At 44.7% G+C, this 27,383-nt stretch overlaps 1 protein-coding gene across 2 annotated transcripts; it reads left to right on the top strand.

The window, feature by feature from the left end:
- The first annotated feature begins 6,797 nt into the window (after positions 1-6,797).
- CNR2 (cannabinoid receptor 2) lies at positions 6,798-26,711 on the top strand. Of its 2 annotated transcripts, none has more exons than XM_077837812.1 (2): positions 6,798-6,903; positions 23,884-26,711. In XM_077837812.1, exon 2 carries the CDS (start codon positions 23,950-23,952, stop codon positions 25,042-25,044), a length of 1,095 nt encoding a protein of 364 aa, XP_077693938.1. In that variant the 5' UTR covers positions 6,798-6,903; positions 23,884-23,949; the 3' UTR covers positions 25,045-26,711. The 2 variants fall into 2 exon arrangements, with proteins under 2 accessions (XP_077693938.1, XP_077693939.1); XM_077837813.1 differs by lacking the exon at positions 6,798-6,903 and adding an exon at positions 20,055-20,153.
- The last annotated feature ends 672 nt before the right edge of the window (positions 26,712-27,383 follow it).

The raw sequence follows: 27,383 nt of genomic DNA, 5'->3' as shown, positions 1-27,383 counted from the left end.
TAGACCAAATGGTGCCCCAGGCAAGGAGTGTCTTCGGCACCCCCTCCCACCCCATTTATTAAACTTTTGAATACCTTATTTTTTATTGCATTTGTAGCCCATTTTATGACTTTGATGCATAATTTGCAAACATGATTTTTCCCTGTCATATAAGACAATACATTTCCACATTAGGATCTGTAAATCTGTATTTATTCATGCCATATATAAGCAAATAGATTAGTTTCCTCTAAGCTTTACAGAAGCTTTCTAATTTTAAGAATAACTGAAATGTAGCAACGTCAAGAAATTGAACTGGGCCCCAACATTGGGCGGACCAGTATTAAATAGTGTTACAGTAGGTATGTTAGAATGTTAACCCTAGTCCTTTCGTTCAAAGGGTCGCTATTCTCGACTTTGCCCTCGTGAACTGAAGCACAGTGTCAGAGAGATTCAAAGACTGGCCGATGGCATTTTCAAGTGATAAATTAATAAGCGATTCTAGCATATTAATGAAAAAATGAATCCACGTACAGAATACCTGAAACATTTTACTTCAAACATTCTATTTTCCCTTTTGTCACTAACAACAGAAACAGCACCCCGAGCCTGGCACCCCTTTAACCCCAGCCCCTCAGGTTGCCTGCCCCTAAACCAGGCCCTGAGAACATCAACAGCCATGAGAAGCTCTCTACATCAATGTTGCTGCCAAAAGCGAAGTTGCACCAGTGCTAGCAATTGTATGAAGCTTTTGCTACCAAAATTCCAGTGTAGACAAAGCCTTGGAATCCAGGCCTCCCTGATCCCAAATCCAAGTGTATCACCTCAAACTGTGATCTTGTCTGATCTTATAAACTAAACATGTTTGTGTCGGGTCAGTGGCTGGGTGGGAGACTTCAAACTCCTATCAGTGGCTTTGCAGGAACTGGTGTTGATGATTCATTTGGTGAGTCAGTATTGAGCCACTGCATTGGTATTGTCTGATGGATGATTTGCTGCCGGAGGCACCCAGTTTTGTGTGAATCAAACACTACAGGTACTTAATCTCTCATAGATTTTCAGACGCTAATGTCCGTTTCCCAGCCAAACATAAACTTAGGTAAATATAATCAATCTCCCTAAACTCTAAGGTGTCAATTTCCACTTACATTTAAAAATTTCTGCATGAAAGTAGGTTATCGAGGAGGAGGAAATATATGACCATCCTTTCCTCAGAATTTTGCCAATAGCTAGATGGCAGCATTTCTTAAGGACCTGAGGTTTTCAATAGTCATCATAAAATACTCTTAAATTCAGGAAATCCACAGAAAAAAGTGATGCATGCTACCTAGCTATTGTTCTGTCATGGGTCATTTATCCAGAATCCATGAAGCTTGACAAAGTCATCGTGGTTCATGTGTCCACAGGTCACCAAGTATGCTAATATCTCAATGGCTTCCAACAAAGACAGAATGATGTCCCTCTTCCCACTTGATTCCTATGTTCTCCCGTTAAAGCTGAAAGCTCATTCCCTTCTTTGAAATGTGTCACTGTTGTATGTAGAGCAATTAGCAAAGGGACGTGATATGAATTTGTTGTAATTAAATGCTTGACACTCTCCCCTCTCCTCTCTGCAGCTCCCAGAAGACACAAAGTTTCCTGGGGATTATCTTGGTTGCCCACATCATTCGACCCATAGAAAAGTCAATTGAATGGCTATTGAAAGTGCGAGGAGGAGGATACATTATTCTGCTTTATGTTTTAATTCTGAGTTATTCTGACTCTCCATTGGGAATTTGAAAAGTGCTGAAAAAGTCTCGCTTCTTTTGATTTGTCACAGCATACGGGTTTTTCCTTTACTTTTTACTGAATCACCTTGAGAAATTTAGGTAATGTTATCAGTGTATTGGTTAAACAAATCCAAAACTAATTTGCCCTCTATAAACCAGTCCACATGAATGCTTATATTTCCCATGTTGCCTTTTTGTTGGTATCCTATCAAGTCTATTTTGTGCTTTCTACATGAAAGAAAGCAAAAATTATTATTGGCAATGGCATTGGGCTGTATCAGGAAATCCCCAAACACTTTAGTATTCTTCTCATTAGGTGGTTGATTATAATCCAGTTGCTTTGGTCCTTCTGATGTTAATACATCCATACATCTGTTTCCCAAAGATGCCTCTGTAACTAATTTCTGGCACTGTGTTCCAAACATTACTTCTGATAGAGAATCATATGCATCCGATGAAGTGGGCTGTAGCTCACGAAAGCTTATGCTCTAATGAATTGGTTAGTCTCTAAGGTGCCACAAGTACTCCTTTTCTTTTTGCGGATACAGACTAACACGGCTGCTACTCTGAAACCTGTCAATATGCATATGTTGTGCCTGATGCAGCTGCTCTTGAATATCTCAGTGTAAACATTCCAAAAAGATGAGACACAAACAGGTATGTTCCAAGAACTTGAAGCTGTTTATTGAAGGTTTTTTGTTTTTTTTTTTCCAAATAACTAATACGAGCCTGGCAGGGTTCCTATATTCCCTACATAAGTGATCTGAATTAAATCAATAAGTACTGGAACTTGAGTAGCATTATCTGTGCAGTTATATTCCTCCCTGACACTACTCAAAGCATGGTTATATGCTCAGAAGTAACGCTAAAAATGGCTTGCCAGTTCATTGTGTCTCAGCAGCATGCAAATACAATTTGGTCACTGTACAAGAGACGATAAAGTTTTTTTCTACATGCCCTCTCTGTGAACTCAGCCTAAAATTACACTGGCTTCTTTCTGGGTCTTGTAATATTGCCAGTAACAATATTTTGCCCTCAGCTATACCCATGCAGCTCCTAAAACTTCACATTCAGTCCTCAGTCACATCTGTGCAACCTTATTGTCTGTCTAGTAATAATACAAATCAAGGGAAGAGAAAGATTATATTTAATATACATGCAGAATTATTTCTGTTTTTTCCCAAAGTTTTCCAAGAGGCACTAGTAGCTCTTTAGATCACCATATACAGCATATGCATTTATGGAGGTTATATTTCTGGCTCCCAGGCCCTCTGTATTGGTAGTGAAGGAATTTGTATCCTTTTGTTCCATTAATTTATGACTGAAAGGGAAGGTAGAAATCCATCAGTTTAAAGGGACAGAGTCAGGTTCAAATTTTTAGGCTTGGTTAAAAATAACTTAACAAGACCTAATATTTATAGAATACTCTTATTTCAGCTGAAATATATTTTTGTTTGGTAGGATGTAAGCTGTGACAGGGCAAGGCCAGACAACTATACAAAAGTAGTGGGAGATAGATATATTAGCTCCAGGCTAAACAAATCCCTGGTACCAGGATAAGTGAAATAACAGCTGATCCAGGTCAATTAAGACACCTGAGGCCAATTAAGAACTTTCCAGAAGGCAGGGAGAATACTAGGTTGATTGGGACACCTGAAGCCAATCAGGGGCTGGCTGAAACAAGTTAAAAGCCTTCCAGTCAGTCAGGTGGGTGTGCATGTCAGGAGCTGTGGGAGGAAGTTGCGCTGTTGGAGAGGCTGAGTAGTACACACCATATCAGGCACAAGGAAAGAGGCCCTGAGGTAAGGGTGAAGTGGAGCTTGAGGAAGTGAGGGCTGCTGTGGGGGAAGTAGCCCAGGGAATTGTACATGTCATGTTTCTAAAAGGTCAGCTACAATAGCTGATACTATTAGGGTTCCTGGGCTGGAGCCCGGAGTAGAGGGTGGGCCTGGGCTCCCCCCCCCCCCCCCCCCCGTCTTTGCCCCCTGATTAATCACTGAGACTGGGAGACAACAGAGACTGTGCAAAGAAGGATAACTTCTCCTCACCTCCCTTGCTGGCTTATGATGAAAATGGCTCAGTAGACTGTGACCCTTGCCTCTAGAGAGAGAAGGGTTACGTGGAAGGTCACAGTGAGCCTCTGAGGCTAGCGAAATCTGCCAGGAAACACGGCACCCACGGAGGCAAGGACAGAGCTTTGTCACAAAGCATTCACTTGTCCTGTTTGCAACCCAAACATTAAAACTAGAAACCTTTTGCTGGAAAGGGGTACTGAGCAAAAACAAAAATGAAACTGACTAATCTATTTCCATTTGAAATGTAAAAAAGGAAAACCAAGAGCATAAATGGTAAAAAGTGCACTGTTTTGCACCATATTTAACTTTTAATCACCTATAGTTTTATTAGTTACAAATCATATGTAATAACTAAAAACATGACTAATTTGACTATGACCCTTTAAGATGTTTTTTGTTTAAAACCCGTAATACCTTTGATGTGAAAAGGAAATTTGGCGTACAGGCAGGACAAAATTTAGGGAAAGAGCTAGGGATTTGTTGCTGAAAACTTTTTACAAGAGCCAGGATAAGATATTTAACTCTGAAAAGGGACTGTTGTACACACCCAGCATATTTATTTTCTATATACACCTGGCACAAATAAGCAAAGGTGCCATTGTTATGAGTTTCAGGGTAAAGAATGGATTTTCAACAGGAGTTCACCTTCTCACAGAAGATGCACACTAGAGTAAGCAAGCTGTGTGGTTTGTGAAAGGGAACTGGCCCCGCCATTAGGAGACCTGAGTACTATTCTTGGCTCTCCTACAGTGTGGCCTTGGGTGAGTCACTTCATCTCTCTGTCCCTGTTTCCTGTCCCACCTTTTGCCTGGCTTGTCTATTTCAATTTTAAGCTCTTTGCTTCTTAATATGTGTTTGTACCTGGCCTAGCACAATGCGGCCCTGCTGTCGACTGGGGCTGCTAGGTTCTACTATAGTACAAACAAATAATAATAGACCTTCATTGGCCATTGAAAGCTTTTCACATCCATCATGTTAATTCCTCATATACTTCCTTGAGAACAAATATAGTTTGAAAAAAACCTTGCCCCAGCAGGGTCTAAGGATTAAAGGTTTTTATTTCATATCTTTTTCTAACATGAGAAAGAAAGAGGAAACAGATCAAAGAGGAGTCACTATATTCCCACATTTTATCTTCTCCTCAGTCTCTCTGTTTTTTCTTACCCTGGTTTAAAGCTTGCCTGTTTTGTGCTCCTTCTTTTACAGTATTGCTGAACAGAATCCAAAATAGAGGCTGAAGTATTTATAGAGTAAGCCCTTCCCACAGAGGCAGAGCAGAGCTAGAGGCCCTATATATACACAGCTCTGGTATATCTACTTTACATTAGCATCTACTTCAGGAGGAGAGATAGCAACGGGGGGAAAGGTCCAGAGTGTTTGTACAGAGCTAGTTAACTTTATATACACCCTTTGTTTTGTTTTAATTCTTCTCTTGTATTTGTACTGAGTAATCATGTTTTATAATAGAACTGCAAAATACTGTGCATTGCATAAAAAAATGTGGAATAGAAAATAGTAAATGAAATCTTGCACTTTGGTTAAACTGCACAGGGTGGGTGTATTTGATAAAGAAAAAAAGCCAAAGGTTGCTTTTATATTATGAATTTTAACTCCATAATTCTTTCAGAATGATGTCTATATGGCTTCACAAATTGCTTCCTACAATGGTGTATTAAAGCCTGAATTAGTACCCTTATTTGGGACTGTTTCTAGAGTTAAGAGCTGTTCAACATAAGAGTGGTAAAATAGGGTCCTTAGCCATTTAAACATTTAGTTTTTGGTAATAAAAATGGTTGTGTGGATGATGTGTTTATAATATCTTACTTCTACACGTACCTTTCATCCCAGAGTGCTTAGGAATCATTGTATCCACCACTGAAAGGCAGCCACCTCTGGGGTGGAACTTAGCGGCTGTTTAGCCTCATAGAGCAATTATTATATCATTTTATTTATGTTACAGTAGAGGCCAAAATGCGTATGTCTCCTCAATACATAATCTCCATCAAGCGTGCCTCCATGCCGTGCTGGGGCATTGAGGTCAGTGCTTACCCAGCAGGAATAGTGCCATCAGCTGAATTACACAAGACTCCCTGCAGTACAGTTTCCTCTAGCAACACTCTGGGGTCCCGAGGTCAGTGCTAATTTGGAGGGTGGAGTGCCCTCTGCCGGATCACACAGACTTCTGGCTACATCACCAAAGGGTTCACTAGAAGTCCTTTATTCAATCACAGAGACAGCTCCATGCTGTTCAGTTGAGATGGTCTGATATCAGAAGTTCATGCCTTACTCGCATTTTTTTGACAAGCTTGGATGAGTTGCATAATTTAAACTCCTCCAGTCTGGTGCAGTGTCTTCCAATCTTCTTTCAGTGCCATGGTTGCCCTTATGTATAAATGAACTATTTTGTTCATTTCACTTCTGCTGGGCTACAAGCGGACAGAAAAAGCAGAACCTGCTCTTTTGTGGGAACATCAACATTAATAATTAATTTCAACTGTTTGGCTCGGGGGTGAGGATTTTCCAACACAAGCCTGTTGACAGACATGCTGGCTGATGCTGATGCCAAGGGGAAGTTCATACAGCCTCAGGTTTTAAATCCAGAACAGAAGGGAGTAAAAAGAATAAGATGATACAATCATGGTCCTCCCCCCAACCCTAAAAATCAGGCAAATGAAGCCTGAATGTTTCTTCCCTATGAGACTCTTTACACTTGGAGAAGACTGAGAAGAAAACCCTTGGTAAGCAAATTGACTCCCTGCATCTGAGACAGGTTTTAAACATCCATCACTACAGTTCTTCTAATGACCCGAAAGGCAGAGCACAAAACCCAGAGAGGAAGTGGGGAGGGAAGGAAAAACTTATTATATATTTTCCACCAAGAGAACATAAAGAAGAGTGAGAGATTGGGGAAGGGACTAACACAAACTTCTACCCAGGGGAAGAATAAGCAGAACCAGAGCGGAAGTCAGAATAGAGGAGAAAGCAGCAGTCACCAGTGCACAGCTGTACAAGATACACTGACAGTTGGAAGGATGGGAAGTCCCAAAAGCATCTCCCGCCTGACACCCAAGCAAAACCATGTGAGTAGATTTCATTCACTATCCCCAAGGTATATATTTCATGCAAAGTTCTTTTTTTCCCCTTCTTCCCACAATAAAGCATGCCACGCCTTAAAATTCAGCGGTGTTGATACACACACAAGGTCTGGAAGAATTTTGCTGAGGGTTCGGAGAGGTGCATTATCATTTTGGGAGGAGGCAGAATTCACCTTTGATTGTTTGATGGGCTCCTTGTCCTGTATTATTTCAGACACACTGCAATGCAAAGTAACGCTTGGCGTGGGAGAACTGATGTTTATAGGGAATGTTTTCTTCATGAGAGCATTAAAGGTAGATCTTCAAACTGCCAGAATCTACACTGGCTTGTTTTCCTCTTGTTTTATGAATAATTACTTTAGAAACCTCAGAGTTGTTGCCAAATATTATCTATCCAGTTAGAAGCACTGAGTATGGTATCTGTTTGTATAGCTCTCTCTGAAGTTCAAAAGTCCTACACAAAGGCTAAGGCTTATTATACTTCAGTACTTGTAGATTGTTGTGTAATAACAGAAGCATTACTTTGCGACGCTTTATCACTGTATTTCATCTGCAAATGCTGTTCTTATACCGGCACATATTTTGCATGAGAGAATTGTTTTTTAAAATACCATTCAATACTGAATTTCTGACATTTTCTTAACGTCAAGGACTTCAGAAACAACAGGCCTGTCTTTGAGAGGATCATTTAGACAAGCCCGGATGATTAGCTAATATCCAGAAAAATGCCAAAACATTTCCTAGATGGAAACTATAAATCATGTTAAAATTAAAATATATACAAAGCCAAAGGTGTTTTAATATTTAAAACAGCCAGAGGGAGACGAGTTAGTGCGTTGGTGGTGGTGATGATTATGTATCACACAAACTCTTTTAATTGTTTTTATTAACTGTTGAGCATTAAAAAGTGTGTTACTTTATTAAACATCTCAAAGCTCTGAAAAGGGCTTATGATAACCTATCTGAATGAAGAATATTATGTCTTCATGGTGCTTTCTGAACATTGATCACAGCAGCATTAATGTAATGTTACTCTAATTAACTGTGATATTGATTAATTTGTATGAATTGCATAGTGTCTCAATAAGCAGAGAAACTATTACAAGTGAGAAGAGAAACCTATGCTACTCTGAGCAATGCAGCATAAGTTTGATAGCTGAAATGAATCACAAGGGCCATATTCTCCTTTAGATTAAACATCCACTGAAGTCAATGGAATTACCCACTGGTGTAAGTGGGATCAGAATCAAACTTAAAAATATGACGGTCTTGTTGCCATATGCTAGCAGTCTTCACAGTCTGTAATACTGAGCCATAAACCCATGAAACTGTCAGATACTTTTCCCGTTACTGGTAACCAAGCTGTATGTACAATTGGGTGGAAATTCTTTTCCTCACTCTGTCTTCGGAACTGCCATAGAATAGTGTCTGTTGCTTTCTCCTGTCTAGTTTTCAATGTCTCAAGAGATGGGGGCTTCCAGCATTTCCATTTGGCAAGATAATCCACAGTGGTTTGAGCATTGGCCTACTAAACCCAGGGTTGTGAGTTCAATCCTTGAGGGGGCCATTTAGGGATCTGGGGCAAAAATTGGGGATTGCTTTGAGTAGGGGGTTGGAGTAGATGACCTCCTGAGGTCCCTTCCAACCCCAATATTCTATGATTATGCCTGCAGTGCCTTGTTTTACACATGCCCAGGGGGGTTTCTGTTTGTTTTTCGCTGGCTCAGCAGAGGCACGGCAGCACCTTTCTGCTCTCCTTTGAAAATGGGGCGAGATTCCAAGGGGACTACCTGAGAAGTAAGATATTATTCAGTGTGAGTAAAGGCAGCAAAACTGGGCCCTACATTTTTACTGTGATAGGATGAGACCTTATGAAAATCCCAGCTATAAATACTAGCGCTGAGTAACAGAGATGTCTTATGCTCAAATAAATTGGTTAGTCTCTACGGTGCCACAAGTCCTCCTTTTCTTTTTTTGAGTAACAGAGAGAGGCTTGTCACTTAAGGCATGTCTACACTGCAATTGGAGGTGTGATTGCGGCACCTGTGCCTGAGTACCAGAGACAGCGAAGCAGCAGCAGCATGGGCTATAAAAGCCGGGACGCTGGGTCCTTATTCCGGTAGCTAGCCCTTGCTGAAGTCCATGTTGCTGCAACTTCACTGCTGTTGGTACTTGCACTATCTGGATTAAAACTAGTTTGGGTATGTCTACGTGTGCTGCAATCACATCTCCCACTGCAGTGCAGACAACCCTCAGTCAGCGTGTGCCTATGAACTGGTTGTTTTTCATCCTTATTCATAGATATTTAGGTCAGAAGGGACCATTATGATCATCTGGTCTGACCTCCTGCACAACGCAGGCCACAGAATTTCACCCACCCACTCCTGCAAAAAACCTCTCGCCTGTGTCTGAGCTATTGAAGTCCTCAAATCGTGGTTTAAAGACTTCAAGGAGCAGAGAATTCTCCAGCAAGTGACCCGTGCCCCATGCTACAGAGGAAGGCGAAAAACCTCCAGGGCCTCTTCCAATCTGCCCTGGAGGAAAATTCCTTCCTGACCCCAAATATGGCGATCAGCTGAACCCTGAGCATGTGGGCAAGATTCACCACCCAGATACTACAGAAAATTCTTTCCTGGGTAACTCAGATCCCACCCCATCTAATATCCCATCACAGGCCATTGGGCCTATTTACCATGAATATTTAATCACCAAAACCATGTTATCCCATCATACCATCTCTTCCATAAACTTATCGAGTTTAATCTTAAAGTCAGATAGATCTTTTTTTTTTTACTGTCGGATAGGGGACCATTTGGGGCATTCTACTTGTGTTATTGCCCCTGATGTTTCTACTCCTGTGCCCTGGAAGCTGATGCTTCCTCATTCTCTGCTCTTGGTGCCACTAGCCACTGTCAGGCGGCAAGAAGAAGGACACACTCTAGGTATGTGTATGTCCAAACAATGTCAAACAGCCCAGTTGCCAAGAAAGATGGACCGGGGCGCAGGAGGGGAATCTGGTCCTAGGATATTCTCTCTGATTTTGGAGTCCTGTAGTAAATACACAAAATTAAACTGATCTAGGCTTGGAGCAAGATGCAGCCCTTTCTATCACGGACTTGAGAGAGGGGATGAGGATCGGGGGGAATTCAGTGAAAACGGAGAAGTGAGATCTTCCTTATGCTATGCAACAGAGGTGGGATAAGAGCTGCATGTCTGATGTTGTGGGGTGGGGGCTAGAGGGAGATTTTGTCTCACATCTCGGGGAAATTATTCAAAGAACTGTTCATTCTTAAGCTCACTCCCAATCATGCTAAGGGCAGTGAGGTGGTGGTGGTGATAATAAGTTTTTTAGTGCTATCACAATGCTTAGAGGCCCATCCCATAGTGGTAGGCACTGTCCAAACATGGGTGTATTTTCTGATTGCACAAGTTAAAGCTATATTCCCATGTAAAAAAAACTTTGTTAATTTAGGGACAGATTTTCAAGCACTCAGAATCCAATGTGCTGAACTCTTCTGTATATCTAGGCACTTATTTAGGTGCCTAAATGGAACCTGAGCTTTTCTGTAAATCCGGCACTCAGGGTCTGACGTCAATGGGAAAACTCCAAATTACTTCAGCGGACGGGAACGGTGGCTTTAGGCAGCTTAATCCACAAGCTTCAACTGTAAGAAGCAAGGGGATAGCCAACGAGGTAATTCAACACCCTGCTGTACGCTGCCTCCATCAGCTCCTCTTCCGTATATCAACTACCTCCTTCCCAACACCCATAGCACAGAGATCATGTCTCAACAATATGGATGGGAAGATCAGTGTGTGCTGGATTGCATTAGACAGATTCCCCGCCTCCCCACCCCCCCGCTAAAAACATGCTGCAGTTTGACACTTTACCGAAATAAACATTTTATAATAGCACTTTGCCCTTCTAGTGCCGTAACACTGACTAACTCAGGGCATGTTAGTGCCACCGCCTCTCTGTGATTTCGGTGGCAATATCTCCATTCTACCGAAAAGGAAAATGAGTCACAGGCAAGCGTAGAGCAAATGACTTGCCCAGACTCAGAGAGCGAGTAATATAACCCATAACTTTTGACGCATTGCACCGTTTCGTCAACCGCACAACCATCTTTCATCTTGTTAATAAAAATCTGATTTTCCAGAAAGCTCCCATTGTTCTGTAGGCTCCTCACAAAATAAGTAGTGAAACTCTCATCCTATTAGAAGTCATTTTTTAGTTGATTTAAAAACATTTGGGGTCTGGTGCCTGTATTGTGAGTCCATCACAAAGGTCCTGCGGCCTTAATTTTGCTTTTCTGATACGCAGTACGACTTCCATTCTCTGGCTGATGTGGGAGGAGCACTGAAAATGTTCAGATCACTGACGTTTCAGATAAGGAAGGGAATTTTCAGTCGAATGCATAGATGTCAAAGGTGGTAACCATGATTTGGGTAATGTTGGGTTTTGGCCGCAGAGGTTTGGATAATCAAGGCTGTGCTGTATTTGTGGGAAGAAGCTGTTCCTTTTCTAGAAACCCAAGTGGAACAAGAGGAGTTAGGAGGTTGCTGCTAATCTTCCTGCCTCCACCGAGCTCTCAGACATGCCCCAATTTATCTAGTGGCATGACTTCTCTCTCTCTAGAGAAGAGCAGGTTGTCAGGTTCAATATCAGCATGCAGTAGTTAATGTTGCTCTGCTGCACGTGGCATGTTTCCAAGAACAGCTGCAGTAAACAAGAAGGGGGCAATCAGAGCATAAATTCCTTGGCACAATGGGATGCTTGCTGCATAATTGAGATCCAGTTTTTCTACCAAAAGTCCAGGAGTTCTTGGGACCAGAGTGACTAGGCCTGGCAGTGAAATTCAGCCTAGGGTTTGGCTTGCGCCCAGGACATTTCTAAGGTGTTCAAATCAAGGCTTTTGATTTGAGCCCATCTCTAGACATAAATGTGTTCTCACCTAGTGTATATGTGTCGCTTCATTCAAGTGAGCAGCTTCTGGAAAACCTCAAGGTGGAATGTTAAAGATACCACCAATTCTGTATGCTGGAGGGTGTTTCCCAAATATAAATATTGGACCTAACCTTGTTGCTGCTGATGTCAAGTGGCAAAACTCTCACTGATGTCAGTGGGGGCAGGAGTGAGCCCGTTAAACAAATTTTATTGGTCACCAGAGCATATATTGAGAGTTGGTCTGGTGACTAATCTCCGGAGATGTAGGCAGCCACCTCTCAAATTGCCTTATGCCCTATATCCCTGCCATAAGCAGCGTCATTAAGAGCAGCAGAATCACAGTTCTTACTCCAATACAAGGCTCTGGGATCCAACCATACTTTAGCTTGTGTGGATTCGAGGTGCCGGAGGAATCAGTGTTGCCAAACAATATTAAGGCATTGATCGTTATAGCTGCATTGGAGGCTGAGAGAGTCTCCCTAAGAGGATGTGAGTGAGACTCCTCCTACACAGATGATTAAGCAATTGCTTAAGGGAGCCAGCCACAGAGATATTAATGGGGGGGAAATTATTTATAGAACAGAAACTTCTAGGGGGGAAAAATCACCCACATTCGCTGACTGGCTCCTTCCTTGTGTATGGATTGCCTTTTCCTTTTATCATAGGCCTCCGACTGCTTTCCATGTCAGACTGAAATTTCTCACCCTTACCTGTAACACCCAGCACAGCTTTTCCTACCTAGGTTCTAGTCCCAGTTCTGCCATTTCCCCATCTAACATGTGGATTTTTCCACCTGTGTAAAGTGCTTTGAGATCCACGGGTGAAAAACTGTATTTTGGTAATAATAAATAATATTTAACATAATTACATCTCCTCTGTAATTGACCACTTCCCCCAGGATCTGCCAAGTCATTTCCCTTTGCCTGTTCCAGGGGTGGCCAAACTTACCGACTCTGCAAGCCATAGACAACAATCTTCCGAAGTTTGAGAGCCAGGGCGCACCTGCCGGGGCTTCAGCTGAGTGAGAGGTGTCTGCTGGGGCTCGGGGCTTCCGACCTGCTCCTGCTGACATCCTGAGACCCGGCAGGCGCACCCCCTGGGGCTGAAGCCCCAAGAATCCCTCTCTGCTGGGGAGAAGTCAGAGGTGACGTGTGGTGTCATCTGTCCTGCCAATTTTTGCCAGGGTTTGAAGGCCCCGTTTGGTCACATGGTGCCACTGGGCCCCCCTCCCCGCATGGCCGCTGCTGAAGCCGGCCAGCTGGGAGCTGCGGCCCTGGGGAGGTGCAGAAGCAAACAGCTGGGAGCTGCAGGGAGAGATGCTGCTTTTTCTGCTGCCTCTCATTGTGGAGCAAAAGCAGCGCCCCTTCCCTGCAGCTCCCAAGTGTTTGCCACTGCTTCTCCAGGCAGGGCTAACACCGGGGAGCGGCATGGAGGGGCCGCTGAGGATAAGAGCGGGGGTGTGACTCAAGCTGTTGGGGGGAGCAAACCTTTAAATTGTGCCCCCCCAGCTCCCAGCAGGTACCTGTCATCTCTGGCAGAAGCCCCTTGCCCCATCACCCCACCGCAGGGCGGAAGCCTCGAGCTCCCCCCTACTCCCAGTCTGGTAGGCGGAGAATGGCGGGGGAGTGGGGGGCTCTGTGAGCCGCACTGTAACTGTAAAATAGCCACATGATGTGGCTCACAAGCCGCAGTTGGGCCACTCCTGGGCTATTCCCTATTCTCCTGCTTCCCACAGCGTCCCTGTGCCTTTTCACACACCGCTGAACCCTTGCTGTGTCTGTGCACCTTCCAGGAGACCTGCCCACCACCTGTGGCACTGTTTCAGCAGCGACTGCGCTGACAGAAACCTGGGATGCAAAGAAGACCGTTGAGCGATTATCTTGCTCTTTTTGAAAGGGTCTCAGTCCCGCTTTTTCAACTGGCAAAGTCTGATTTCCTTCAAAGCCACCTGTCCCTGAAGATTCCTTTTGCAGCCAATAAAAGGAGACAGGTTCGTCCTGTGGAATGAACGTTATGTACCCCTTTCTGGTGATTGTGCAAAACGTTCTGCATGGGCTGATTTGTGATAAGGGTTAGCTGCTGTATTCAGAACGTTGGAAGATAACACTTCGGCCCTTGTTCCTTCCGCAACTGACCCACTTACTTAACTTGATGCATGGGAACATTCCTGTTGACGTGCTTAAAGCAGAACATGCGCATAGTGCACAAGACTGTGCGGGGTCAGGGCCTACACTTTCACGTGCATCGGTCTGTCTGTCGTCACAGTGCTCAGCGGCACCGATGCTTTCCCCAAGATTTTACTGGGCCCCTGTGATACAACAGTTTCCTCTACCTGTATTTCAGGAACAGGTTCCTTTCTAGTTCTGCGTGGGAGCTGGGGAAATTTCATGCAGCTCAAAGCTCCAAGGGTGATATGTTAAGGCTAACTTGGCACCCAAGCCTGCTGCCTTGGACCTCATTGTGAGTTTTGCCTTTGATCTCAATAAGAGTAGGATCAAGCCCCAGTGTTTGTAGAGTAAATATCTCTGGACATGCGCTGAGGCAGGGAAGTAATGGCCCTCAGCTGTAGGAACCTCCGCTAGGCAGAATCAGCACTTATCTGTTTTACCTCAGGCCATTCACTCTTTATTAAAGCTACTGTTCTCCTTTCGCTCCAGCTCACCTCCTCTATTTCTTACCAGCTTCTTGGGGTTATTTTATAGCAGGGATAGTCCTGAAACATGGAATTTAGATGTGGGCCCAACTTCCCGAGACTATGGAGGGTGTTCGGATTTGGGGGCTTTGTTCTGGGTCCATCTCCGTGTTGTAACGTTAGCTAATCCCAAAACATCACAGACTTTATTCTTCTTGTCCTGCTTCTGTGACTATTTGGAGCCAAGTCCTGAGTTCCTGACTCAGGTTCCATGTGCAGGATGAAATCCACCTCCCTGTAGAGATGGCCTTAGAAACCACCTGAGTCCCATATAAGCCCTACTGGACTGTTGCATAGGCCTTGTGCTGGTTTTCACCCTTAGTCCTTTCTCAGGCAAAACTCCCATTGTTCTCATGGAGACCCCAGAATGGCAAGGACCCTCTAACCCTCTAACCATGCCTGGGCCCCACCCGCTCTGACCGGCCCTCCACCATGCAGGGATGTGCAAGGAGGTCCCACAAAGCTGGGCTTTGTCCCAGGCAGCAGGAACATGCTGGTTCTGCTGTGTCAGGAGCCCTCTATTGGACCCATGGTATTTACGGGCTTCAGATACTCACAGACATTGATTATGCCTCTTGAACAAATCTCTCTGTCCACTGTATTATCTTCTTGTGCGTCTGACCGTCCGGTTGTCCCTCCCTCCACACTCTGTGTTTAGCCAACATATTCCTATTTGGCTGTTTTACTCTTTCTTTATACTTTGGTCTATCCAGCCCCCTAATCACCTGGGTTACTCTTCTCAGCCACAGCCCTTCTGCACCTCTGCACTTGACAGCTCTATGCCATGGGCCTTATTCAATATCCATTGAAGTCAAAAGATTGTTCTTTTAATAGACATTGGATCAGGCCCAGTATAAAACTGAGCTGGATGGACAATGACACCTACTAGCACGGGGTATGTCCTGCAACCAAAGCAATTGCAGTGTTTAGTGTAACAGGGGAGGCAGGGGTGAAAGTAACAAGGGGAATCATCTGGGGATGGAAACTACAAATCACCCGTCAGTGCTAAAGTCTTTGTGTGGAAAGGTCTTCGAGACCTTTTCCGTCGCTTTCCCTCCTGTCCCCCATTTGCTAGCTATGGCTGCTGTAGTCATCTAACTGAAAAGGTCACTGAGGGAGACCGCATGGCCATCAGGCACAAATACCTGAAACCTCCAGCAGTTCATCAATCCACAGCAAATACTGCTCAGGTCCTCTCCCACCCCCCTCACTTTCCCCCACCAGCCCTGTTTGTTTCTGTGGTATTTTGCTAGTTGTTGCAATAACTGCTTGTCTCTTCTGTGGCTTACTCTCTTTGGACATTTCCTCTTTTCAAAGAATATTGCAGGTGTTTAGGGCCTGGGGATTTTTAACCTCGCGTGAGAAAGATGCAGCCAGTGCTTTCAACTTGAAAACATTTTCCACTAACAGCTGAAACTCCAATGTTCAGAGCTGGGATTCAGGATGGCCAATGCGCTGGGGTTCAGGGCTGCAGCCATCAATGGGGTGCTATAGTGATGGTGATTATTGCCATCTGGAGGCCTGTCCACCAGGATCTAGAGTGAAACCCACCATCTCGCTGTACTTAGACTGACAGACACATGGATCTGATGGTTTGTGCCTATGCATAATAGATAACGGCTTTTGGTCACTACCAACATGGATTGGATGTGGTGACCTTGAAGTGAAAGGCTCCATCTCCCTCTGAAAAACCTCAGAAACCTCCATCTCCTAAACCCCTTCCAGCTGCTGTTGGATAATCCCTCAAGCAAGCTGGAGAATGCTCTTTCCATGGGCAATTAACAGTTTTTCTTCCTCTCAGAGGATTTGGTCACAGCCAGCCAGGACAGTGGCTTTGTAGACTAGGTTATCACAGTGGCAATTCTGACCTTAAAGTCTCTGAGTATTTCTTTTGATTGTCTTCCTGGAGATGTGATCACTGAGCAGAGATGGGGATAAACAGATCACCAAGTGATAGAAGCGGCTGTTTGAAAGTGTGAAGGGATTTTACTCTCTCTCTTTCTCTCTCTCGGAAACAAGCCACCTGGGAGAAGAAAGGAAAGTCCCTAAGGCCTAGAGTCTCAAATGAAGAAGTGGATTTGCTCAGGATTTCCTGTTTTTGAGAGCGTGCATCTTGTGCTAGAAACATTAGCCACCCCTTGGGCTGGTTAATAAAGTGCAGACATGATCCAGCATTTTGGTGTGGCCCATTATAAAGAATCATAGAAGTGCAGCACTGGAAAACATCTGATTCCAATCTCCCCCAAAGTTCAAGGCTGCCCAGATCTAGGTTTTGGGGGCCAGATCCTGTAAATGGGCATCATCCCATTAATCTCGATGGAGCAACCCTGATTAACCACAGCTGGGGATTGGGCCCATCTCTAGTTCCCGTGTCCCTTTTGCAGCTGCAGATATGAGAAGCCTCCTGTGGGGTTTTGGTGCTTCGCTCCTCCCCTGCATTGTAGCCTCTTTGTCCCTAATAGATGCATGCACAGCAGATTTACCTGTCTACAACATTTATCCAGAGACATTTTCAAATGGTCCTGTCTCAGTTATGGCCCTTTAAAATGCCCCCTGCAGCTCCAGACAGAAATTTAAAATTCTCTCTCAGCTACCCACAGCCAGCTCCAGGGGTTCTGAGGTCTCCCCAGGAAACAGATTTTACAGCCTGTTCGATAGTGACATCAAACTACTTTCTGCCCACAGGTTCCTAATGTGTCAGCTACATCATGCATGAGCAGCTCCCTGCGAGGGTGGTGCCAGATGAAATGGCTTCCTGTCTCTTACCACATTAAATTCATGCATTACCATTGACCTATATTGCCTTTGTCCCCTTTGCATCTTGTCTCTCCTTTTCCCCTTCTCCCTGTAATAGTTTGATCCCGTATGTTGGCCTGGTTATTGGGATGTTTTCTGAATGACTGTCATGGTTTAACTGGCTAGATGTATGTCTGTAAAGAGGTGAGAGGACAGCCACCTCTCAACAAACACTTAGCAGCTGTTAAGGGACAATGCCTGAACTATTATCTTTGATTCTGCCTTTGTCTCCAGTCTCTAAGGTGCCACAAGTCCTCCTTTTCTTTTTGCGAATACAGACTAACACGGCTGTTACTCTGAAACCTGTCTCCAGTCAGCCTCTTGGAAAAGGCCCAGGAATGCAGGAGAACAAAGAACCATAGAGAGGGTTTAGAGAGGGACACTCTGAGAGGGAGGAAGGGTCATTGGGAGAAACCAGAGGGAAGAGACTCATAAAAGAGCCTGCTGGGTGTGTCTGCAGAAGCTAGGCCTTCCTAGGTCATCATCAGGGGATAGCAGGACTCTAGACATGCATGAAGCCTGTCTGTTGTTTTAAAATGCTATTTATTTTCTATTCCTTTATTCCAGCTGCTAAAGAAATCATACTGTGATTTTAAGAAGGGTATGTGGTCCCTGTACACCACAGGTCACAGGCTCCTGAAGGGAAGAACTGCAGGATCTGTACTCAGATCTGCAGAGTAAGCACAGTTGATCCACAGAGTGCTGCGTCCCAGGGCCGGGTTTTAGAGTGGGAGAATCATGGAGTTCCACCCCGAGCAGCAGTGGCATAAAGCACCTGCAATCCAGGCAATAGCACTTCCCGAGACAGCAAGAACTCAGTTGCTTGTCCCTAGAAATAGACAGAGAGAAAGCCAAAATGACCCGCGCGCCCCGCCTGGTGCAATGGCAATTGGGATGCATACCCACCCTGCCTGGCGTGATGGTGTGACAGAGCTGGTATGGGCACAGGAATTAAGCTTTCTGCGGAGCCACCACAGGACAGGATAGCTCAGCGGTTTGAGCACTGGCCAGCTAAACCCAGGGTTGTGAGTTCAATCCTTGAGGGGGCCATGTGGGGATCTGGGGCAAAAATTAGGGATTGGTCCTGCTTTGAGCAGGGGCTTGGACTAGATGACCTCCTGAGGTCCCTTCCAACTCTGATATTCTATGATTCTATGACAAACACCACCCCTGGTCCCGAGATAGGTATAGGCACCAGGTTGAATAGCTCAGGAGATGCACTCAGAGAGACCAAAGGGGGAGCGAGGTGCAGTGAGTCCTGTAACTGTGACACCCCCTAGCTCCCTGCCTTCCTCCCAACTCTCCTTCCTTTCTCTTTCACCCTCAGCTTCCCACCTTCATTCACGCTGCCCCGAGAACTGGAACCATCTCCCTCGCTCTGTCTATCAAGCATCCTCAGCTGCTTCCTTCAAATCTATCCATAAACCCCTTTTCCCACCTCCTCCTCCTCATGCTGGAGGAAACAGGACAATTAAACCCCAATCATGAGGAGCTGGTGAGAAATCCAGCTGTTTGCTTCATAAGCGGGAAAGAACTTCTCAAAGGATCTCCATGGGTTCTGGGAGTGGGAGGGACTGGGGAGCTGCAGGCTCCAGACATGACTGAACTCATATGCTTTATTTCTAGGAAATACCTCCACCCAGCAAAGGAGGAGTGTTGGCAGTTTCCTTGTAACTTTGTCTGCCGCACACAAGAGACTTTCATCCTGGGAGTGCTGTCTGTCTCTCAACTCACACACATACACACACACACACACACGCGTGTGCGCACACTTGGCGAACTCCCTTCCCCAGACTCCTGAACTGGTTTTCAAAGAGTAAATTCAGTGCTGGTGTAAAAAGCTGGATTGACAACCCTGCAGACCGAAGTCCTGGATTCCCAAAGCAAGGTCCAGCATGGACTGTGGCATAGTGAGCTTTCCCCATACCTGTAAGATCTGGGACAGAATCAGAATATCTGCTGCTAGAGATGATGAGGGCTTTCCAGCCCTTTAGCTTCCTGCAGGCGTCTGCTGATCTCAGACACACCGGCTCTGTAACTGGAAAGCTCAGTGCATCAGTACTCCATTAAATCTCTCAATAAACACTGTCCTAAACCCTATCCTGCTCAGAAGTGGTGCTGTTGAGACTCATTGCGCCCCAGCCCTGTGCTGTAACCGATCCCCATGGGTTCAGGAATCTAGAGATTCACCATCTGCCTGTGCTGATCACATTTCGGGATCGGGGCCATTGTGTGTACTGCATCCGGCTGTGGAAAGTTATGGTTCTTTCTCTGTTTTGTGACCAATATACTTGGCTGGTTTAGATGTTAAAATGTGTTTAAGGGCTTTGATTTGTGTGGCATTCTAATGGCCAAGGATGAAATCAACTGAACAGAAAATCTGAAGTGTCTATAATTCATCTTCAGCACGAGGGATTGAAGGGAAAGAAATACAATTTCAGTATGGCTGAGATTTACAAAACCATAATAGATAAAATAAACTGTCTCTCTTTCATAAGCACGCTGAGATCTACTGATGAAAAGTGCTAGATAAGAGCTAGGTATTAATAATCATCATAATGGAAATGTCCTTAATGAAGATTAAATATTTCAATCTGTGCCTTGTTTTCCCAAAATAGCTGGATTGAGTCCCAGGAACTGGAATGGCACTTTCTAATCTTCTGTCAGGAATACTGAAAATGGGCTACTTTAGGAAGAAATGTAAATCCCAGGTCCTAATCACTTGCTGTTATTAAAGATCTCAGAGAACTTGTGAAAAGATGCTGTGTGCTCTTGGGGTATAACCATATTCCAATTCAGGTAATTGTTCATAGATTCCAAGGCCAGAAGGGACCACTGTGACCATTAGTCTGATCTCCTGGATAACCCAGGCCAGAAAATGTCCCCAAAATGATTACTAGAGCACCTCTTCTAAAACGAAATCCAATCTTAATTTAAAAATTGGCAGTGATGGAAAATTCACCACAACCCTTGGTAAATAGTTCCAATGGTTATTTACCCTCACTGTCAAAAATGTACACATTATTTTGATCTGCATGTGTCTAGCTTCAACTTCCAGCCATTCGATCATGTTAGACCTTTCTCTGCTAGATTGAAAATACCATTATTAAATATTTGTTCCCCGTGTAAGTACTTATAGACTGTGATCAAGTAACCCCTTAATCTTCTTTTTGTTAAGCTAAATACATTGAGCTCCTTGAGTCTATCACTATAAGGCAGGTTTTCTAACCCTTTAATCATTCTCGTGGCTCTTCTCTGAACCCTCTCCAATTTATCAACATCCTTCTTGAATTGAGGGCACCAGATCTGGACACAGGATTCCAGCAGCTGTCGCACCAGTACCAAATACAGAAGTAAAATAACTCTCCACTCCTACTTGAGATTCTTCTGGTTATGCATCCAAAGATCACATTAGCTCTTTTGGTCAAAGCATCACACTGGGAGCTCATATTCAGTGGATTATCCATCATGACCCACACATCTTTTCAGAGTCATTGCTTCTCAAAATAGAGCCCCATTATATAAGCAGGGCCTGCATTCTTTGTTCCTAGACGTATACATTTACATTTAACTGTATTAAACCACACATTGCTTGCTTGACCCAGAGTACCAAGTGATCCAGTTTGTTCTAATTCAGTAACCTGGCCTCTTCATTTATTTACCATTTCCCCACGTTTTGTGTTATCTGCAAATTGATCAGTGATAAGTATATGTTTTCTTCCAGGTTGCTGATAAAAATGAATAGCGTAGAGCCAAGAACAAATCCCACTGGGACTCCACTGGAAACACACCCAGCTGATGAGTCCCCATTTACAATGACATTTTGAGACCAATAAGTTAGCCACTTTTTAATCCATGTGATGTGTGCCATGTTAATTTTATGACAGGTTTTGGAGTGGTAGCCGTGTTAGTCTGTATCAGCAAAAACAACAAGGAGTCCTTGTGGCATCTTAGAGACTAACAAATTTATTTGGGCATAAGCTTTTGTGGGCTATAACCCACTTCATCAGATGCCTGGAGTGGAAAATACAGTAGGCAGGTATAAATACACAGCACATACATACCTGCCTACTATATTTTCCACTCCAGGCATCTGATGAAGTGGGTTCCAGCCCACGAAAGCTTATGCCCAAAATAAATTTGTTAGTCTCTAGGGTGCCACAAGGACTCCTCATTGTTTTGTTAATTTTATATCATTCTAGTTTTTAATCAAAATGTGACGTGGTACCGAGCCAAATGCCTTACAAAAGTCTAAGTATATTACATCAACGCTATTACCTTTATCAACCAAACTTGTCATCTAATTCAAAAATATCAGGTTAATTGGACTGGATCTGTTTTCCAGATTGATCTGCATTAATTAAATGATCCTCCTTTAATTCTTTATTAATTGAGCCCTGTATCAGTGTACAATCTACCCCCCTAAATTCCCCTTGCAGTTTCACTTAGGGCTTGTCTACACTGGCACTTTACAGCACCGCAACTTTCTCTCTCAAGGGTGTAAAAAAACACTCCCTGGAGCACTGCAAGTTTCAGCCCTGTAAAGTGTCAGTGTAGACAGCATTGGTAGCTACTCCCCTCGTGGAGACGGGTTTTTTAGAGCACTGGGAAAGCTCTCTCCCAGCGCTATGCCACGACTATACCAGCCATGTTAAAGGAGAGCCACAGCCGCTCTTTAAAGTTCCCAGTGAAGACGTGCCCTTAGATAAATTCTTCTTCCCTACCCGTCCTAAGCTGCTGTGCAGTGCTGCTAAATAGCTGCAACATTCCACCCCTGCAGTGTCTGCATTCCAGTGGTGGAAGAAGTGAACCTTGTGAGCACCTGACACAGAACTTGCACAGGATTTGTATCTAGACTGTGGAACTCACGGCCACAAGAGAGAAGAATGACCACAGATCTAACCACTTTCAGAACCAAGGGGCCTGATCCAAAACCCACTGAAGTCAATAGAAAGTCATTACTTCAATGGCTTTGGATCAGGCCCTAAATGCAAAATTCATGGCTTTGACTTACCTGTCCCTCAATAAATTCTTCACCCACACTCGCTCACACTACACAACTAACACGCAAAATAACCCATTCACCAACTCTGCTATTTTTCCTGCAACCTGGGAAGTAAGAAAGAGCATTGGTTTCTATTTTTAGATACTTGGGAAGTACTCCGATATTAGGGTGATGAAGCAATATAAGTCTCACAATAGTTGATGTTTTTTATAAAGCACAGTTCTTGGAGTCATGTTATTACATGACAATACCAGCTGTTGTATTTTTTTTTAAGTAATTTTACAGCCCTCATGATCGTACAGAAAAGCTTCAAAACGTGACCTGAGTGCAACCCTAAAGGCTCAAAAACCAGAAGGCAAATCCAAAGAACTGCAAACTTATTTTTACAAATCTCATGATTTTTGAATGCCTGGAACTGGCAATACTCTGTATTTCACACCATATAGCCTACAGCAGTGGTTCTTAACCAGGGCTACATGTATCCCTGGGGGTATGCAGAGGTCTTCCAGGGGGTATGTCAACTCATCTAGATCAGAGTGTCTCAACCTGGGGGTTGTGACCTCAGGGGGGCTGCGGGATGGATTTAGGGGGGGTTGCAAGTGCAGTGCTGGCGTTAGGGGGTGGCAAGCAGGGCAACTGCCTGGGGCCCCATGCCGCAGTGGGCCCTGCAAAGCTAAGTTACGTGCTTCAGCCCTGGGCAGCAGGACTCAGGCTTCAGGGGTACAGTAGTCTGGAAAAGTTGAGAACCACTGGCCTACAGTATAACATGTACAGTGACCTGTCAAATAGGAAGCTTTATTATTACTGCCCCCTCGTGGTGACTACAATGGAATCCAGGGCATTTCTGCTGAGACTAACAGCAAAGATATCTTAGTGGCAAGAAGAAAAGGAGGACTTCTGGCACCTTAGAGACTAACCAATTTATTTGAGCATAAGCTTTCGTGAGCTACAGCTCACTTCATCAGATGCATCCGATGAAGTGAGCTCTAGCTCACAAAAGCTAATGCTCAGATAAATTGGTTAATCTCTAAGATGCCACAAGTCCTCCTTTTCTTTTTGCAAATACAGACTAACACGGCTGTTACTCTGAAACCTGTTATTAGTGGCAAGAGCAGACTGAAATCACCTACTCTTTTCACAGAGACCATCAGAGGGTAACAGCTCTGGATCTCTAGTGACTTGGGATCAAATCTGGCTCATTCTAATCTCATGGGTCGTCCCAGTAAAGTCAGTGGAACTACTCACCTTAGTAAGAGCAGCAGGATTTGAACTGACAGCTTAGATATGCCATCCCCTATGTCTGCCCCACTGCCACTACCCTTGCCCATCCAGTGTTACACAACTCTTTGGACAGAGAACCTAGAAATATTTCTCACTGGTCTCTTTTCTCCTTTGTATGGTCTCAAATCCTTTGCATTGGGGGTGGGGGGTATTCTCTGACTGTTTTGTGTCCCTTTAGCTGTGTCTGTTGTTCTTTGTCCTGAGTACAAATATAAGTTTTTCTCCTCTACATCTTTTTTTCAGAGCAGCATCTGAAGGCTCACCAAGGAAACCCCAGCTCTTTGGAAAGCTTTTTGAGCCTGGATAATCATGATGGGGAGATGTCAGGTGGATGAAACTGCAAAAGTGTCCAGTTGCGGCATGAATACCATGCCCATGGAATGTTACATGGTCCTTAATACCTTCGCTCAGAAAACAAGCATAGCTGTACTGTGCTCCATTTGTGGGATTCTGTGCATTTTGGAAAACTCTTTGGTGTTGTATCTGATATTTGCTTCCCCTAAGATCAGGAAAAAGCCTTCCTACCTCTTCATCAGCAGCCTGGCCCTAGCAGATGTCCTGGCCAGCATTGTATTTGTCTGCAGCTTTCTTGATTTCCATGTCTTCAACAGAACTGACTCCTCTAAAGAGATCTTCTTGCTGAAGCTCGGAGGGGTCAACACGTCCTTCACAGCGTCCTTGGGCAGCTTGCTGCTGATGGCATTTGACCGCTATGTCTGTATCTATCGGCCATCGGAATACAAGGTCATCGTGACGAGGAAAAGGGCTGTGGTGGCTATGGCTGTGATGTGGATAGCTACCATAATCACTGCCTTCCTGCCTCTAATGGGGTGGAACTGCTGCAGGCTAAACTCAGCCTGCTCTGAGCTGTTTCCCTTTGTTGATAGCAAGTATCTGTCAAGCTGGATCTGCCTGGTAATGATTCTGCTGGTGTGTATAGTGTACACCTACGTCCGGGTGCTGTGGAAGGCTCATAAGCACACAGTGTACATGGAGAAACGCCAAAGCCAGGCTGGGAAGCGGAATGCAAAGATGAGGATGGACGTCACGCTCGCCAAAACATTAGTGATGGTCCTGGCAGTTGTCATGACATGCTGGTCCCCAGTGCTGGCTCTCATGATGTACAGCCTCTTCATCAGCCTGAATGATCACATCAGAAAGGTGTTCGCCTTCTGCAGCACCCTCTGCCTGGTGAACTCCATGGTGAATCCCATTGTGTACGCCCTCCGAAGCAGGGAGCTGCGCTCCTCTTTGAGGAAAACCAGCTCGCGGTTCAGAAAGAAGGTGATCGCCTCAGAGAGCTCCCCGACCCCAGAAGCAGACAGCACTCTGAAATCCTTACCGATAGAAACCATCTGTGGTGACATTGTGTACAACACACACATGAATCTGCTGAAAGCCTGAGCTTTGACACAGGAAACATATAACAGATTTTGGATTGTTTCTTTGAAAAGGAAGAAAATCTAAAGCTGCTTTTCTCTGTAGCTCCTGGGAGGATTCATGACTGAATGCCTTGCCTGGGAAATGAAGTCATTTGGCTGTAATGGTATTATGAAACATTTGCAGACCGCACCCTCCTTGTGCCTGGGACTTTACTTAGTGAGTAAAAGACATGGGCCCAGATTTGTAGTGGTATTTAGGCACCTAATTCCCATTTATTTCCAAGGGAATTGGCTGCCTAAGTACCTTTAAAAATCTGGGCTGATGGTTCCTACCTTCTAAAGATCAGATAAACCCAACCAAAGGAAGACTGGACCAACTCTACCATACGAATACTACAATGATAGCATAGCAGGCATTCATAGATATTACAGTGATGGGTGCGCTACAAACACCATGGATGGAGGGATAAACAACAGAAGCAGTCCCCACTATTTTAGGGCAACCCTCCCAGTTTATCAGACTTAGTCCACAACTGTGTCAACCAGTGATCTCCTTGACCCACTTATCTTGTAGTCAATGACCTCTTTCCTCCCTACTCTAAAATTAAGTTCTGGCCCAAGGAAAATGTGCTTTGACCCACGTGGCTGTAGCACAAGGGTGGTCTGTGGCCACTCAGCTGCTGGGACTGCAACACTTTATATGCAGTTGTGGTTCAATATGCTAAGGCATCAAGCACACTGCAGCAGTGGTGAGAGCCCCACACTCCTGTTAAACTCAGTGGAAGTTGAGCACCTTGTGCAGGTTGGAGCCCTCAGTGGGTCTTATGCCTAGATACTCAAAGGTATTCAGACTCCTGACTTCCACTGAAATCAATTGGTGCCTAAATAGCTTTGAGGAACTGGGCAGTCTGAGAGCCTCAGTGTTTAGGAGTTTGATTGTATTCCAGGAACATTTACAGCCAAGTATGGTTTCAAAGGAAATGTATGAGTGTGGTTTATTTCTCATCCAACTAAGGAGGCACATTTATCCCTTGTGTAATTTCACTGACTTTACCAGGACTGCACCAAAGGAGAATTAAGCCCTTTGCCTGGAATTATTGAGAAGCTGTTTTAAGAAGGTGCTGTATTGTTTTGTCCAGAAATGCAGTATGTGCTGAAGATGTTTTCTACTCTAGGCAGGCAAGATATTTGTTCCTAGGAAATAAGACATTCCATAAGTATCTTTTGCAGAACATGTCAACTGGACACAGGCAAAATAACACAAGCAAAATAAATATTGGGGATCGGTCCTGCTATTGGGGATCAGTCTTGCTTTGAGCAGGGGGTTGCGCTAGATGACCTCCTGAGGTCCCTTCCAACCCTGATATTCTATGATTCTATGAACACAAGCACCAGTCAGTACATGTGGCCAAGAGCATGTCATAAAGACTTGCACCTACTTTACACCAGTGCTGAATTTGCCCCCTTGGGTGCAGCATATTAATATGATTATAACATCGGCCTCCCAACTCCTGACAAACACGAGAGAACAACATTTGAAACTTAACAAAGCACACTTGGGCTGTTAATAATTGACCTCAGTCATGCACGTAAACTTAACTGCGGTAGTATATGTAAATATGCCTCTTGTGCTACATACTATAAACCACTATGTTGTATTTAGCTTGCAAACTGCCATGGTAAATCTATTAGCACATCATTAAATGGCTTATTTGTTTTAATAGTTAAACTCTACACAGAGTAAGAATAAAGAATATTTTCTCTGTGGCTTAGAAATCCTGGAGCAGGGGTGGGGAAACTTTCTGGCCCGAGGGCCACATCTGGGTATGGAAATTGTATGGTGGGCCATGAATGCTCACGAAATTGGGGGTTGGGGTGTGGGAGGGGGTGAGGGCTCTGGCTGGGGGTGTGGGCTCTGGGGTGGGGCTAGAAATGAGGACTTCAGGCTGTGGGAGGGGGTTCTGGGCTGGGGCAGGGGCTTGTGGGTGAGGGGAGAGGGCTCCAGCGGGGGGTGCGGGCTCTGAGCTGGGGCAGGGGATGAGGGGTTGGGCATGCAGGAGGTTGCTCTGGGCTAGGATGGAGGGGTTCAGAGGGTGGGAGGGGGATGAGGGCTGGGAAAAGGGGGTTGGGGTGCGGGAGGGGGTCAGGGGTGCAGGGTCTGGATCCCACTGCCTGGCAAGAGCTAGAAGGCCGGATTAAAACGTCTGGATGGCAGGATGCGGCACCCGGGCTGTAGTTTGCCCAGCCCTGCCCTAGAGTAACTAAGTGGTTGTATGCCGTGTTGTTGCCAGCCTCTGCTGTTTGCTACCAGTGGCTGCTACCATAGACATAAGGATGCCTTTGCAAAATGGATGTCATTGC

Source organism: Eretmochelys imbricata, chromosome 19, assembly GCF_965152235.1.
Source record: "Eretmochelys imbricata isolate rEreImb1 chromosome 19, rEreImb1.hap1, whole genome shotgun sequence".
Taxonomy (NCBI): Eukaryota; Metazoa; Chordata; order Testudines; family Cheloniidae; genus Eretmochelys; species Eretmochelys imbricata.
The sequence above is the reverse complement of the archived record's forward strand: the minus strand, read 5'-3'. Positions and strand labels throughout refer to the sequence as shown.